The following is a 16638-nucleotide window of genomic DNA, read 5'->3' as shown; positions in this document are numbered from 1 at the left end:
GAATACGAATTCACAGACATGACTCGACTGTCAAAAATGCATCACTTCACAGGTATTATCTATTGAACAGAACATTGAATAACTGTATTGTATGTTGTGCCACAGTTACATTTGAGTGTTGTGTCACGGTTTCAGAGGTGTGTCATTTCCTTCTATCTTTGCCTGGGCTCCAGATTTATGTTACTGTTCAGCTGAATTTCAGCTATGTACTTTTCTAGCCCAGATGGCTAAAATTTCAATGTAGTAAACACAATCCCACTTGTAAACCTGTTTTTTAAACACAAATGCCGAACTCAAGTTAATAGATATTAATAAATACATATTTCTGACGTAACGAACATGATGATCAATTATTATCCATTATGGTCGCATACTGTAGAGCCTGCTCATAGTATTGCTGAGGCATAAAGCTCAGACACATTTCATTTTGCTCAGTGCTGAAAAACATTAGAGGGAATATTGGTCATGTCAATGGTAATTTTTAGAGTCCCCCTGATTTTGATGAGTATGAGTAAGATATGGTTGAGGTTTGCAGAAGTCCATAGTTGTTGACTCCCTGTTGGTTCCTGTTGGTTCCTGCAGGTTCCTGGCGGTGGTGCCTTCCCTGGTGGACAGCTCTGAGTCAGTGTCTGGACAGAGGCCAAACACCAGCGTGGAGCAGGGGTAATCCTCCACCTTCTGTTCCACCGCAAACACAAAGCTTATAGAGGACAGATAAAACATTCTTATGCAACACACTTTTCTACACATCTAGTGTTCTTTTAGTGTTATTTCATGTCTTATGAGCCATCACTGGGCAACAGGTGCCTGGCACCGTCTGGCTGTTCATATCTAATATCTTGGACATGTAAGATTTACATTTTGGAGCTGTAACCCAAAAAATTGTTGTAACAGAATTACACTGACCCCATGCAGATACAGACCATGACAAAATATGTGTTAAAGAAACAATACTCAAGCTGTGCATCCCTGAACCTACAGAGAGAAAATCCTCTTGTGTGTTCTTCTGACCTGCTCCTCTCCTCCTGCCCCCCTCTGCCCCCTCTGACCTGCTCCTCTGCTCCTGCCCCCTCTGACCTGCTCCTCTGCTCCTGCCCCCTCTGACCTGCTCCTCTGCTCCTGCCCCCTCTGACCTGCTCCTCTGCTCCTGCCCCCTCTGACCTCTGTCTGCTCGTCAGGTCTGGGCTGCTCAGCACTCTGGTGGGAGAAAAGTCTGTCACCCAGCGATGGGAGGTAGGTTCATCTGGTTAATCATCAATATTGTATTTTCTAAAAGGCCAGTGGAGTACAGTTAGTTGAATTTAACTGTGCATAATTTAAACATGCCCAGGTGCATTTACATTTCAGAGAAGACACAAATATGAACTTCTAAACTGTATGAGAATGATTTGTGTTTCCAGCGAGGAGAGATAAGTAACTTCCAGTACCTGATGCACCTGAACACACTGGCGGGCCGCTCCTACAACGACCTCATGCAGTACCCCGTGTTCCCCTGGATTCTGGCTGACTACGACTCCCAGGTCTGGGCTCTGTCTGGGGCCTGTCTGGCACTCAGCTAAATCTTCATCCATACTCTAGATTAAAGTTCTGCTAGTTCTAAAACGGTGTTTGAAGAGTGGTTATTATACAGAATTGGCTTACTATGTAATTCCCTCTTCGTGTCTTATTCCCTCATCAAAAATATGCATGAAGAGGCTTGCCATCTCTCCTGGGCCCTGTTTGATCATCTCTACTTACAGCTAGCAGCAGTGGCCCTGTCCAAAACAGCCCACAAACCTACATCACCCATGGCAATTTTCCATGAATACACAAAGGCAAACACGAACTTGACAAACCTGATGTGATGTGCAGTAGTTTCATTAGTGTGATGCACAGATTGCACACTGATTGTATTGTGGTAGTGCTATGAAGGTGCAGTGGTGAAATGAAACACATTAAACTTGTTAATATATGTCACTTTTGGCAAATGTAGCATTTTCAGAACAATAAATGGTAACATGATTACCTAAGTATCACAACCCACAGTGTAATTCTTCCCTTTAAAGTTTATATGGGGACTTCCTCCTCAGTATTCACCATTATTTTCTTTAAATATGTTTTTTCATAGATTGTTTATGTGATATTTTTCAGGAGCTGGACCTTAACAACCCCAAGACGTTCCGTAACCTGTCGAAGCCCATGGGAGCACAGACAGATGATCGGCTCACACAGTACAAGAAGAGGTACAAGGACTGGGAGGACCCTAACGGTGAGAGCCCACCACCTCTATCAGAACTCTATAGTGTGTGAGGAAAACACAACAAGAACACAAATACATGCTTTGCAAATGTAGTGTCTGGTATCAGTTGTGAATGCAAACAATATTTAGATTTTTGAGTTGTCTTTATTCTCTTGTATTCAAGACGTCATTGCTCCAGTCTACGCTTGTTTTCACACGCCAACTCCACTGCTCATAATCATGTCAAACCAGATTCAGACTGCCCCCAATGCAGCTGCAGCTCAGTGTGGGATTGGTCTTATTTCTGTGACACTCTCATGAGGACCAGAGCTCTGCTGTGAAGGGACAGAGACCACGTGTGTGTGCCAAAACTATTTATTTATGAAGAGAAAAGGCTGCAGTCACTCCTACATCTGTCAAAAATAAACCAAAACCAAAACAACCATCAGCACCATCACCATCAGTCTGCACCCTGAGCTCCTCTTTCTATTTTTAATGATGCAAAACACTCAGAGCCACCGGAGCAGAGCTGCACCACATGCAGTCTGAGCCCGGAGTTGAGCTGACACGGATCAGATTATCAATACAATTTCTAAGTTTCTAACAAAGAGCTGTTGAGCTGGGTCCAGATCTGATTGTTAAGCAGTATGAAAAAGAGTGGTAGTAATTCAACCTTAATGATAACCCTCCTTAATGTCCCTTATGTTGTATGTGGCAGGTGAGACCCCGGCCTATCACTATGGCACTCACTACTCCTCTGCCATGATCGTGGCCTCATACCTGGTGCGCATGGAGCCCTTCACTCAGATCTTCCTCCGGCTGCAGGTCTGTCCACACCTCATTAAAGTGGAACTGAACATTAGATTAACCTTATTGCTTCTAAAGTATGTATATAGTGTTCTAATAGCTTTGTGTACTGTTCCAAGTCCTTCTTTGACATTTTCTTGCATTTGTTCATTTTATTACTTTTTGGTTTAAAACTTCAGTGGCCACTGCAACTTCAAGAAGTACATTACATCACACAGGGCTGCCCTGACTCTATTTGAAATGTGCTTGTGGGCTGAGTTTGGGTGTCTAGTCTCACTTAAACACCCCTCACCAACACACACATGATCCCTCTTCGTCAGCTTCCTCATTGGTTGTGTCCTTGTCCAACCACAGGGCGGCCATTTTGACCTTGCTGACAGGATGTTTCACAGCATCCGTGAGGCCTGGATGTCTGCTTCCAAACACAACATGGCCGATGTCAAAGAGCTCATCCCAGAGTTCTTCTACCTTCCTGAGTTCCTGCTCAACTCTAACAACTTTGACCTGGGTCAGTATCTCTCTCTGTATTCTATTACTTGGCCTGTTATAGTAGCTCCTCTCACCTGCGCTCTGCTCCTCACAGGAACCAAGCAGAACGGCACCAAGCTGGGGGACGTGCTGCTGCCGCCCTGGGCAAAGGGCGACCCGCGGGAGTTTATCCGCGTGCACCGAGAGGTGGGGGAGCACACCCACGATACTCAGTCTGCTCACTCTACACACTCTACACACTCTAACATGTCCTCTGTCCCTGTGTCTCCAGGCTCTGGAGTGTGACTATGTGTCCAGTCACCTTCACGAGTGGATCGACCTTATCTTCGGGTACAAGCAGCAGGGTCCTCCAGCTGTGGAGGCGGTGAATGTGTTCCACCACCTCTTCTACGAGGGTCAGGTTGACATCTACAACATCAACGACCCACTGAAGGAGACCGCCACCATCGGCTTCATTAACAACTTTGGACAGATCCCCAAACAGGTCAGAACTCATCTGAGAAGGTCTGCTTGGTTCCTCTGGGAGGAAGAGCATGTAACAGTGTGTTTTTGGTGTTTCAGCTTTTCAAAAAGCCTCACCCTCCTAAGCGCGTACGTAGTAAAACCAATGGAGATGTGGCCAGTGTTCCACCAAGCTCCAACAGTGACAAGATCTTCTTCCATCAGCTAGACAACCTCAGGCCTTCTCTGGCTCCTGTCAAAGGTATGTTTAACACCAGTGTTATCCACACACTCAGAGTCCTTTACCCCCTTTTAAAGCAGAGCTTACTACATTTAGCTCTGATCTGTTTTTTATGAGCTTAATGTCTCTGTTCATTGCCCCTTTAAGTAAAGACTAAACTAAACCTTCTGCTGTGTGCCTGTGCAGAGCTGAAGGAGCCGGTGGGGCAGATTGTGTGCACAGACAAAGGCATCTTAGCTGTGGAACAAAACAAAGCTCTGGTTCCTCCATCATGGAGCAGAACTTTTGCCTGGGGCTACGCCGACCTGAGCTGCCGCCTCACCAACTACGAGTCGGACAAGGTCAGACTCCTTACAATGTTTCCTCAACAACATCTCAACAGGTTCATATTGTACAAAACTTGATTATTTGAGGGTTTGACCATGTTGAAAGGATCTCTCATTAAACGTATGTGAAGTTTTCCTGCAAAGGGTCAGTCCATATGAAATCTGCCGCCCTCCCCTATGAGCCATCTCAGATTTGTCTAAAAAAAAAAATTTAGCTTAATCCCTTGAGTCATTCCTGAGTTATGGTCCATTGAACTTTTGGGGCCATGCTCACTTTTTCAGAAGCCTTAATTTACCTTAACTTCATAAAAATAGAGCTAGAAAGCGGAAGATTTGTATTGTAGATTCTGGGTCCTAGACCCTAAATCTGTTGTCATATATTAATTTAAGGGGGTTACTGTCGGCCCCCAAAATTCCAAATTTGGTTGCCGCAAATTTTTTTTTTAAGTTTTGAGCTCCAAGATCTATTTACTCCAAGCAGATATTTACAAACTAACTGTTGAACCTGAATATTTGAGAGAATGACCATTTCTGACAACAATCTCACACTTTTCTGAACTTTCATGTGGATGGTGTAGTTCCAAATATGGTCACACACCAAATGTGATCTTTTTGGAGTCTTCTTTGGACCCTTGGTTCCACATGTGGTTAGATGTGGATAAAGTTTTTACCAGGGAAACTTCAGCATATTCTGGTTAGTTTAAATAATAAAAACATCTACTATTAACTTCCTTAATTTCAAACGGAATTTTTGAAAATGAGCTCTCATGGGTCATTTTTAGTGGAGCTTAGGGACTTTTCCACCTGCTAGAAAGGGTCAGTTACCTTAATAGCCTTAAATACTAGTTGTTATAAGGGAAGACAAATGGAGATAATTTGTTGTCAATGGAAATCTGACCATTGGGCCTTACATAATGTCATATGCTTGTGTAGCTTCTATTCAGTTGAAGTTTGTACACAAGTCTTCAGAATGCACATTGACTGCGTTGCTGTTTGCTCTAGGCGTTGGTGGTGTACGAGAGTCTGTCTGAGTGGGGGCAGGTCCTGTGTGCCATCTGCCCAAACCCCAAACTGGTGCTGACCGGAGGCACCAGCACGGCCATCTGTGTGTGGGAGCTGGGCACCGCCAAGGATCGCGCCAAGTCTCTGAGCCTCAAACAGGTGAACATGGGACAGCAGAAGGTTTTCTGTCTGTCGGGGTTAACGGGGCTATGTTTGAGCATAAAACTGCATTAAACACAGAAGCTCTGAATCACAAATCGCATCAGCATAAGATCATGATTCACTTGTTACTGTCATATGGCTCAAGCATCATCTGTGCACAGCCATATAAACGTAGGAGAGGGCCCTCTGGTGGACATGTGTGGATGTGTTTTTGAACAGGCTCAGAAGTCCAAATGAACATAGAAGATACAAACATGCATCATTGTATTTTAGCTCACAGTAAAATACATTTATCATTATTATTATTATTATCATCATTATTATTATTATTATTATTATTATTAAGTGAAAAGTACATTTTTGAGTGTTACTTAAACTTAGGATGCATTTGTGGGGCTCACTAAGGTTTTTCATACCAAATAAGTATTGGTATCTGCAAATCTATCTGTTATCGGTCGCAGCAGCAGGCCAAATATCGCATATTATCTAAAAAAATCCATAGCCCTAACTGTGTGTCTCGTGCAGGCCTTACTGGGACACACGGACGCGGTCACCTGCCTCACGGCCTCCTCAGCCTATCACATCGTGGTGAGCGGCTCTCGGGATCGAACCTGCATCATCTGGGACCTGAACAAGCTGTCGTTCATCACCCAGCTGAGAGGGCACCGCGCACCCATCTCCGCCCTGTGCATCAACGAGCTCACCGTGCGTCTGCCATCTTACACGCCTTTATTACATTATAGCCTATATTACGCTTTTTTCTGATCTATGTTGTAAGGTTGTTTCCTCATCACAATCAGACCTAGAATTGTTTTGTTTCATTCACACATGTTTAACACACACCCTGCATATTTAGGCTCAGTTCTTCTCTCAAACAGGAAACACTCTGTACCACCTTGTTATGTCATGTGGTAATACAGGAAGAATCATTTGGATAATTTCAGCCCTGGAATCACCAGTCACTACTGAACTCAGTGTTAAAGGAAGCCCTTAACTTGAAAACTACCAGTTAATCATATCACAAGGTGGAACAGCATTTTGATCTTTGAGATGCAGACAGACTAATAATGACTCAGCCATGTGTGAATGAAACAAAACACAACTCCAGGTCTGTTTTTGAGGAGATAACAACATTCACATGGCTTAAAGTGCCATGTAAAAATAATCCCTTCTGTGTAATATAGGACTTTTAAGTCCAGTCCATTCCCATGTATTTACAAAGTGATTGGCACTCCTCCTCAGGGCGACATCATATCGTGTGCGGGCACATACATCCACATGTGGAGCATTAACGGCAGCCCCATCGCCAGTGCCAACACCTTCACCGGCCGCAGCCAGCAGATCCTGTGCTGCTGTGTGTCCGAGATGTACGAGTGGGACACGCAGAACGTCATTCTGACCGGACACTCTGACGGAGTGGTCAGGGTAGGCATACACACACACACACACACAGACACCCCGACACACACACAAACACACACACAGACACACAGACACACCCACAGAGACACACCACACAGACACAGACACACACACACAGACACACACAGACAGACACACACACACACACAGACACACACACACAGACACACACACACACACAGACACACAGACACACACACAGACACACACACAGACACACACACACACAGACACACACACACACACACACACAGACAACACACAGACAGACACACACAGACACACAGACACAGACACACACAGACAGACACACACAGACACACACACACACACAGACACACACACACAGACAGACACACACAGACACACACACACACACACAGACAGACACACACAGACAGACACACACAGACACACACACACACAGACACACACACACACAGAGACACAGACACACACACAGACTCACACACACACACACACAGACACACACACAGACACACAGACACACACAGACACACACACAGACACACACACAGACACACACACACACACACAGACACACACAGACACACACACACACAGACACACACTACTTTACAAATTTCCTTTGGGTTAATAACGTATCTATCTGTCTGTCAATCTGTCAAACGTTTCTTTATTACTCACTGAAGGCATCAAAGCTATGAATGACAAGTATGAATGTAGTAAACAAAACTAAAATAAATAAGCAAGAAGTAATAACTCCAAACTTTTTTTTTAGATGAAAAAAATTTAAAAATACCCTGCCCTTTGCTTTGAACCCTGGTTTGCACTGGTTTTGGTTGGCATTTCTTGACCGTGATGCGGCACAGCTGTGAAGTAAAAAACATTTCTGGAGACTTCATCCTGAAGCTCATTGAGAGAAGGACAAAGATTTGCAGCTGCCGACAAAGCAAAGGGTGGATACTTTGAGCATTTAAATGCAAACCATATTGAGTTATTTAACTTTTTTCTTTGCTACATAATTTCATATCTTGCTTCATGTATTTGATGTCTTCTATGTGTATCTAAAATGTAGAAACGTTTGACTGGAAGTGTACCTCTGTAGTGAGGGGAGGTCCTCCTCACCTCTCCCCTTCTGTACACACCTCTGTGAAGCTGTGCAGTGTCTGACTGTGCCTCTGTGTTAGTTCTGGAGGATGGAGTTCCTGCAGGTGCCAGAGACACCAGCCCCAGAGCAGGGGGAGCCAGACGTCCCAGACTGCCTCAGCGAGGAGAAGATGGGTGAGTATGGCCTGTGGCTCTACAGACTAGTGGAGAACACACTGTTTGAAACGTGTGTGTGTGTTACAGAGGGCAGCGAGAGCCATAATGGAGAGGATGACAGCAGTGAGTCTGAGGGAGAAGAGCCCTGTCCAGAGTCCAAACCTCCCCGGAACCCCTCCACAGGAGGAGGCAGTCAGCCGGGCAGTGCTGTGCACCGGCCCCGAGGTGAGGAACACTTACTCAGCTAAAGAATTGAAGGATTGAGCATTTGAGCTTACATAGCATAATATGAGTGACACTGCTCATTGTTTGGTGTACAGGGCCCTCTGGGCGTGCTGGAGCCTCATGGTCCATGGACAGTGGCTCAGACGACTCTCACCGCTGGTCAGACACTCTGAGTATCGACGAGAAGGACGGATTTGTGTTTGTGAACTACTCTGAGAACCAGTTGAAAAGCCACCACTGCCCCGTGAGCCAGGCCGGCCCAGGCCCAGGGAGCACAGTGGAGGCCCGCGCCTACAACCAACTCCGGGCAGGTGCGTGTGGATGTGTGTGTGGATGTGCGTGTGGATGTGTGTGTGGGTGTGTGTGTGGATGTGCGTGTGGGTGTGTGAATGTGGGTGTGCGTGTGAGTGTGGGTGTGTGTGTGGATGTTGTGTGTGGGTGTGTGTGTGGATGTGTGTGTGGATGTGTGTGCGGGTGTGCGTGCGGATGTGCGTGCGGATGTGCGTGCGGATGTGTGTGAATGTGGGTGTGCGTGTGAGTGTGGTGTGTGTGTGTTGTGTGTGTGTGTGTGTGTGTGTGTGTGTGGATGTGTGTGCGGGTGTGCGTGCGGATGTGCGTGCGGATGTGCGTGTGGGTGTGTGAATGTGGGTGTGCGTGTGAGTGTGGGTGTGTGTGTGTGTGTGTGGATGTGTGTGGGTGTGCGTGCGGATGTGCGTGCGGATGTGTGTGCGGATGTGCGTGTGGATGTGCGTGTGGATGTGTGTGTGTGTGGATGTGCGTGTGGATGTGTGTGTGTGTGGATGTGCGTGTGGATGTATGTGTGGGTGGATGTGTGGGTGTGTGTGGATGTGCGTGTGGGTGTGTGTGTGGATGTGCGTGTGGATGTGTGGGTGTGTGTGTGTGTGTGTGTGTGGATGTGCGTGTGGGTGTGCGTGTGGATGTATGTGTGGGTGTGTGTGTGGATGTGTGTGTGTGTGGGTGGATGTGTGTGTGGGTGTGTGTGGATGTGTGTATGTGTGGATGTGTGTGTGTGTGGATGTGTGTGTGTGTGTGTGTGTGTGTGTGTGTGTGTGTGTGTGTGTGTGTGTGTGTGTGTGTGTGTGTGTGGGTGTTAACAGGCCCATCAGTGACACAGAGCTGTGCACTGTCTCTGTGTGTTGTTCCAGGTTACAGATGGGAGCGTCAACTGGTGTTCAGGAGCAAACTGACCATGCACACAGCCTTTGACCGCAAGGACAATGGACACCCGGCTGAGATCACTGCCCTGGCCATCTCCAAGTGAGTCCCTCTGCCGCAGATCTATGTCAGCTCTCCAAACCCCCTGCTTCTCCTGGGACCACAGTCATACAGCTACTCTTGACTGTGCCACTATCATCAGTAATAGAATTGTGTAGTAGGAAGAGCACCCAGCGTAAAACAATGACATTTATAAATTCTTCTCTCACATTGTGGCTTCTCTCATATTCCATCTTGTTTCAGAGACCACAGTAAGGTGCTGGTGGGTGATGGACGTGGCCGAGTCTTCAGTTGGTCAGTGAGTGAGCAGCCCGGGCGTTCTGCTGCTGACCACTGGGTAAAGGACGAAGGCGTGGACAGCTGCTCTGGCTGCACCGTGCGCTTCTCTCTGACCGAGCGCCGACACCACTGCCGCAACTGTGGCCAGCTCTTCTGCCAGAAGTAATCCATCCATTCACACTGGAACCTCTACTTCCATGCTCATTTAAAAAGACTTTGACAGTTACTGACTTGGGGGGTGTCATCATATCAAATTTGACCTGAAACTACAGTGGCCACTGAAGGCAGCACAACACAGTTCAAAACCAGAAAGCTGAAAATGTCCTTGTTTGCACTAAAATTGTCTAGGAACAGGGCACTGTAGACGGTGCTTTTAAAACAACAAATACAGAATTTAGTAGTGAAAAAGTGGATTTAGTGTTTAGTTCCAAGTGATTTTACTACAGTCACATAACTGATGGTGTGTCCCCAGAGCCTTAACCTTAAAGACACATCCAAGTTTGTCTTACTCTCAGTATATGCACAGACCAGGCCTCATGTGAAAGCTCACCTCCAAAATTCCCTCAGCTGCCCTTCCCGGACCTACAGAGGCTGCACTAGCACTTATTCATGATTGGTGCATGTGCTGGGGTTTAGGTGGTGACCATTCAGCTCATTCTGCTTTCTGATTGGATAAGGGACTTGTAAACAAAGCGCAGCATAAATCAGCATTACAGTTGTTATCAGTAAACACTATATTTGATTTGAACCTGTTAACCTTGTGTCTCGGGACACGGATAGGTCATGTTTATGGAGTTTAAAATATCACATTTAACTCCTGAGTGTTCCCCTCTCTTCCAACAATGTGTTCTCAACCCATTTCCTGTTTTCTTGTGGTTTCCAGATGCAGCCGCTTCCAGTCAGAAATCAAGCGGCTAAAGATCTCCTCTCCAGTCCGAGTGTGCCAGAACTGTTACTACAACCTACAACACGAGCGGAGCGCCGAAGAAGGCCGAAACTGACCCCAAACTCACTCAAAACTGACCTCACACGGACCCCATCACCGCTGTCAGGGCAGGTCCTCGGCTCCCCGGGACCCCACGGACTTGTTCATATTGTATATAGTTTGACTTTTCTGTGACGAGAAAAGGAGAGACTGTGACTGAGCTGGATGCCCACAGAGAGAAGAGACTTGACACAAACCTTCTACGTTGCCAGCGTCCGAGCATCTCACTTCCACTTTTTCGTTGCCTTTTATACCCATCGACTTTGTTTTTATATATTTTTGTTTTTTTTAATGAATTCCCATGATGTGATTTTTGCATTTGGTTGACACATTTCCACCACATGCAGACGTATGATCTCTGTGGATGGTTCCAGGGCCCTCTACAGCTCTCACAAAAGGGACGTCCCACCGCTGTAGGTTTAGTGGCATTATCTCACATGTTTGCACTCCACACTTTATGCGCAGAGATCAGAACACTTTGAGGCATGTCTATGAACTCTCTGAAAACTAATCATCAATTTTGTGCCAGTATAGGACTTTGTAAAGGGCGCGTACTCAGACTAGATTTGCAGTTCAGTGTCAGTTGAAGTTGGTGTAAATAGTATTGGCCGTAATGTGTCAAGTCATGCTTTTTCTAGCTGTCAACCCAATGACTAACCACACATCCAACTATTACTACTAAATATAGACTAGCCTTCATGTCCCACATAGGAGCGTAGTTACAGAGCCCGGTGCAGTAAGTAAGTGAGTAATGCACTGTCAAAAAAGGGAATGGGTCCACACATTTGTTAATACTGGGGCTTAAAATGCACATGACAGGTTTTCATTTGGTGGATTATACCTGTGGCCAATATGTATCATAGTTTTACATCAGATCTGTGGCAGTTTGTTGGACAAAGTTGAAAAGAAAAGTACAAAAATGACAGAATCCCTCTACCTATGTCGTCATCTTCAAAATTTGATCAAAAATACAGCAACAGTAGAGGCAAGAGTTTAATGTTAACAAAATAAAGGTGGTATCATTTATTTTTGTCAGTCTCATTTTAACTAGAGACTCACAGTAGGGCTGGGTATCATTAAGAAGTTGCCAATACCATACATACCTCAATACATAGGCCACGATACGATACATATTTCGATACAGTGAACTTACAATTCGATACGATATATTTCGATACCGTTCAAAAGTCTTTGTTAAACCACTTCTTGTGCAAAGTGAATATGAAACAAAAACATTTGAATCCTCAAAACTGTGAAAATGTTAAATTATCTGTCAGCGGAATACGAATTTTTGTTCTTAAAATATGAAAATACAACTTGCTACACTTAAAAATAGAAAAACAACAACCCTTAAAATAAGAAATAAAATTGAATGTCGCTTGAATTTAGAAAAACAATTATTCCATTGGTAGAGTCGACTCAGATGGTAAATGGTCACATTTTTCTATAGCGGATAATATAGCAGATAAAGTCAAATGTTCTTAATTTTCATTTTAACTAACCTTTTGCTGTGTGAATGAGTTTCCTTCCACTAAACAAACAACAAAACTGTAGCGCTGTAACAAAATAATTTAGTAAAATACACCAAAAATACTATGCGATATATCGATACAGAAGCCCACGTTATCGATACTGTGTCATTACATTAAACGATACGATATATCGACATTTCAATATTTTTGCACACCCCTAACTCACAGTACATAATATATATCGAATAACAAGTCTCTTTGCATAAATTCATTTTCTTGGTGCAGCAACCGCTGAAATACAAAGAGAACTGCATAGACCATGATCCTTTGCTTCATTTCAGTGCAGACTACATGGAGAATAACTTCAACTTTGTTATTAAGCATTTTAAATCTGAATGCTTTGGACTGTGACAGAACCAAATGCTTGTCAAGGCATTTTAAAAGGAAAAAGTCACATTCACAATTTTGTAAGCTTCCACAGAGTATTACAATAAATAGGTACAGTGAGATGTATATCGCGAAAATATCATACAGAGATTCTTTATATGGTTACATCTAAAATCATAACTACAGACCAGTTTTGGACCTTATTTACAGTATGGTCGTTATGGAATTACCTCTGCGTATGTCATCTGCTCCCCATGTCCAACCATAATGTAACAAAATATTTTAAAAAAACTAAGCAATATTTTTAGTAAAAGCATAAAGCCAATCATTACGTTTTAGTGAAACGATCAGTCTAACCTGTCATATGCACTTTAAGGTCCTTTCAAAAATCTATGTGTTTGAATAATGCCACCACTTTAATACTAAAGTGACATCAATGTTTCATTCATTCGTTCATTCATTAATTTGTCGTCAGAGAAGACACTAAACTTTGTGCCAGTTTTTGTTTCATGTTGATAAACCCAGTGATGCAGATCAAATCCTCTGCATTTGACAGATGTTTTGTCTTTTTAGAATGTTGTGATGTCAGAGTTTCACAGGTCACAGTCCCCGGCTCTCAGACCTTTAAACCTGGAGATGGTACGATCAGCTCCTGCAGTCAGCTGGTTCATGGGGCTGATCAGTGATATCCATTTTCAGATTTTTAAAGAAGCTCTTTACTGGCAAAAGTGACCCTGCAATGAATACTCTTATTATATAGTTATGTTTTATAAGACAACATCAGTCAGAATGAAACCCACTTAAAGGGTCCATACTACACTATGTCTGATCTCTGTTCTAATGTAGTTTCCTCATCAAACATACCTGGATTTGTGTTTTGTTGCATTCACACCTTTTTAACACAAATACTGCATGTTTAGGCTATGTTTTTATCTGAAACAGAAAACACTTTGTTCCAACTTGTGATGTCATGTGCTGATACAGAAAGTGCTCTGCTGTGTTTTTAAACTCGCACATCTTCACTAGAATCATTTGAATAATTTTCAGCCCTGGAATTATCGATCTGCCATTAAAAAGGTAGCGGTTCACTTGAAAACTGTCAGTACTGTGCGTGACATCACAAGGTGGAACAGGGCATTTTGGGATTTGGAAGTGTAGACAGAACACAAAACCCAACACATCTCCAGGTATGTTTTTAAAGGAGGTAACCACATTCTAACATGGCTTAAAACTCACAAGAGTAAATTTTGTGTACTATAGCACCTTTACCAAGTCTGGAGAAGTGTGGGTCATAAACTCAATTTCTGCTGTGAAGACTCTAGTAGTAGCCCAGTTTAGTTTTTTTTTTAAGTGAAAGAGCCCCAGAGCTGTGCCGTGTCAGGCCGAGTCGACACAGGACTGAAAAAACACACTTCACTTGTACACCTCTTATCTTGTCAATAGCACATTGTAAATAGGCCTACAAACAGAAGGCTGTGTCTGTAAATGTATTGTCTGCACCAGGATCCAGGTGTGCTCCTGTTTAACCTGTTCACCGCTCTGACCTTTCACTCCTTCCCCTGTACAAACGAGCTGAGTGGGCTGTACAGTGATATTTATGCAACTGGATCCGTTTGGAGATTTTTGTTTGTTTTATTCGAGACTTCAGCAGGTTGGTTGACTTGTTGCATGTTCTGAACGCGCCTGTAGGGGGCAGGCTCAGTGCTGCAGCCTGGACGTTTCTTGTATAGTTGAGTTCAGTATGCTCCCACGGTCATCCCCCACAGTCGCATCACTCCCACCCGACAATGCAAAAGAACTGGTACCTACGCATTTGAATTTCATTTCAATAAATAATAGCTGTTTACCAACATTTAACCTGCTCGGCTGTGACAGTTCTTCCGATGCTGAGTCAGAGTAATGTTACCTCAAAATATTACTCAAGTACACTACATTGCTCAAGTATGTGGTGGTAAGACTAACTTAGCGTGATTGTTGGGACAAAACATCTGATTTATAATTTAAAGTTAATGTAATTTGAGCTTCTGATCTAAGTTCGACTAAAGTTTCCTCATCACAAACACACCTACAATTGTGTTTTGTTTCATTTCCACATGTTTAACACACAAACCCTGCACATTTAGGCCTAGGCCCAAACATAAATCATTGTGTTCCACCTTGTGACTTAATGTGGTAATACAGGAAGTGCTCCACAGTGTTTCTCAACTCCATACACCTTCACTGAAATATTTCAGCCCTGGAATTGCCTACTTTTTATTGAAGACTAATAAAGCTCTGGGGATGTTTTAGAGGGAACACATTATAACATGACTTAAAGCTCACGAGTCAGTTTTGTGGAATATAAAACCCTTAACGAGAAGAAAATTCAGTTTGTCAACTGGACAGAAGTTAGTTTGGTTGAAGATGTTTCACAGCTCATCCAAGCTGCTTCTTCAGTTCTGGTCAGACGCTGGTGGACACTTCCTTATATCTGTCTGCAGGGGGGAGCTAACTAACTACTCTGAATCTACTCTGAAACTACCACACCTACTTGTTTACAGTTTGTGTTAGTTAAGGGTGTGGGGTCTAATTATTAGACCATGAATTGTTCTGCTAATTAGACTCCACACCCTGTACAGGTCAATAGACATAACTAACTAACAGAAACTGTAAACAAGTGTGTGTGTTAGTTTCAGAGTAGTTTCAGAGTAGTTAGCTCCTCCCTGCAGACAGATATAAGGAAGTGTCCACCAGCGTCTGACCAGAACTGAAGAAGCAGCTTGGATGAGCTGTGAAACATCTTCAACCAAACTAACTTCTGTCCAGTTGACAAACTGAATTTTCTTCTCGTTAAGGGTTTTATATTCCACAAAACTGACTCGTGAGCTTTAATTCATGTTATAATGTGTTCCCTCTAAAACAGGGGTGTCCAAACTTTTTTCATCAAGGGCCACTTATCTAAACACAGATGAAGCAGAGGACTGATCGAGGGCTGTAGACTGGTGCTCAATACACTGAATAATTGAAATATGTGCAAGTTTAACACAAATAGCATGAATAAACACTGATGGCTCATGCTGAGATCCTTAAAACCACACACTAAATATTAAATATTTGCTTTATCAAGGTAGATTTTCCAAAAACTTGCAGTAAGAAGATAATTTTTACATGATGTAAGGTAATTTGTGCCAATTCACCTGGAAGCCTGAGGGCCAAGAAAAATTTGTCTGGGGGGCCGCATTTGGCCCACGGGCCGTAGTTTGGACATGCCTGCTCTAAAACATACCCAGAGCTTTATTAGTCTTCAATAAAAAATGGGCAATTCCAGGGCTGAAATGACTTCAGTGAAGGTGTATGGAGTTGAGAAACACTGTGGAGCACTTCCTGTATTACCACATTGTCCAGTAGACAAACTGAATTTTCTCCTCGTCATGGATTCTACCTGAACGACTGAGGGATTCTTCACACATAAAACCCTTAATTAATGCACAATATCTGGTGTTTTCAAAGGACAGATACAAAAATGAGATGGAGCTGCAAGAAACACAAATGTTCAAATCATTTCATATTGTCACATAAAGCTTTTGCTGCTTGTAGACTCACTCACCATGGGAAGAGGAACCGCAACTTCAGGAGTAGGAGTAAAAGTATGCTGCTGTGGACCATTCGGGCAAAGCAATAGCCTAAATATTCACATAGAGGTGACATTGGCAGACCCT

General features: G+C 43.7%; 1 protein-coding gene across 2 annotated transcripts in view; it reads left to right on the top strand.

The window, feature by feature from the left end:
- wdfy3 (WD repeat and FYVE domain containing 3) overlaps window positions 1-14797 on the top strand; it is an 80929-nt gene extending 66132 nt beyond the window's left edge. For both annotated transcript variants that reach the window (XM_055161714.1, XM_055161713.1), the window contains exons 48-66: window positions 583-663; window positions 1179-1233; window positions 1401-1520; window positions 2131-2248; window positions 2937-3043; window positions 3380-3533; window positions 3609-3700; window positions 3786-3998; window positions 4076-4217; window positions 4383-4537; window positions 5525-5683; window positions 6212-6391; window positions 6929-7111; window positions 8281-8374; window positions 8444-8581; window positions 8677-8892; window positions 9748-9859; window positions 10061-10258; window positions 10980-14797. In XM_055161714.1, the coding sequence (XP_055017689.1) occupies window positions 583-663; window positions 1179-1233; window positions 1401-1520; window positions 2131-2248; window positions 2937-3043; window positions 3380-3533; window positions 3609-3700; window positions 3786-3998; window positions 4076-4217; window positions 4383-4537; window positions 5525-5683; window positions 6212-6391; window positions 6929-7111; window positions 8281-8374; window positions 8444-8581; window positions 8677-8892; window positions 9748-9859; window positions 10061-10258; window positions 10980-11097 (2635 nt within the window). In that variant the 3' untranslated portion in view covers window positions 11098-14797. The remainder of the gene's footprint in view (window positions 1-582; window positions 664-1178; window positions 1234-1400; window positions 1521-2130; window positions 2249-2936; window positions 3044-3379; window positions 3534-3608; window positions 3701-3785; window positions 3999-4075; window positions 4218-4382; window positions 4538-5524; window positions 5684-6211; window positions 6392-6928; window positions 7112-8280; window positions 8375-8443; window positions 8582-8676; window positions 8893-9747; window positions 9860-10060; window positions 10259-10979) is intronic.
- The last annotated feature ends 1841 nt before the right edge of the window (window positions 14798-16638 follow it).

The sequence above is a fragment of the Boleophthalmus pectinirostris genome, unplaced genomic scaffold (assembly GCF_026225935.1).
Source record: "Boleophthalmus pectinirostris isolate CB_2022bp ecotype Guang Dong unplaced genomic scaffold, ASM2622593v1 HiC_scaffold_4, whole genome shotgun sequence".
In the NCBI taxonomy this organism is placed as follows: Eukaryota; Metazoa; Chordata; class Actinopteri; order Gobiiformes; family Gobiidae; genus Boleophthalmus; species Boleophthalmus pectinirostris.
Note: the sequence above shows the minus strand (reverse complement) of the source record. Positions and strands in the feature narration are given on the sequence as shown.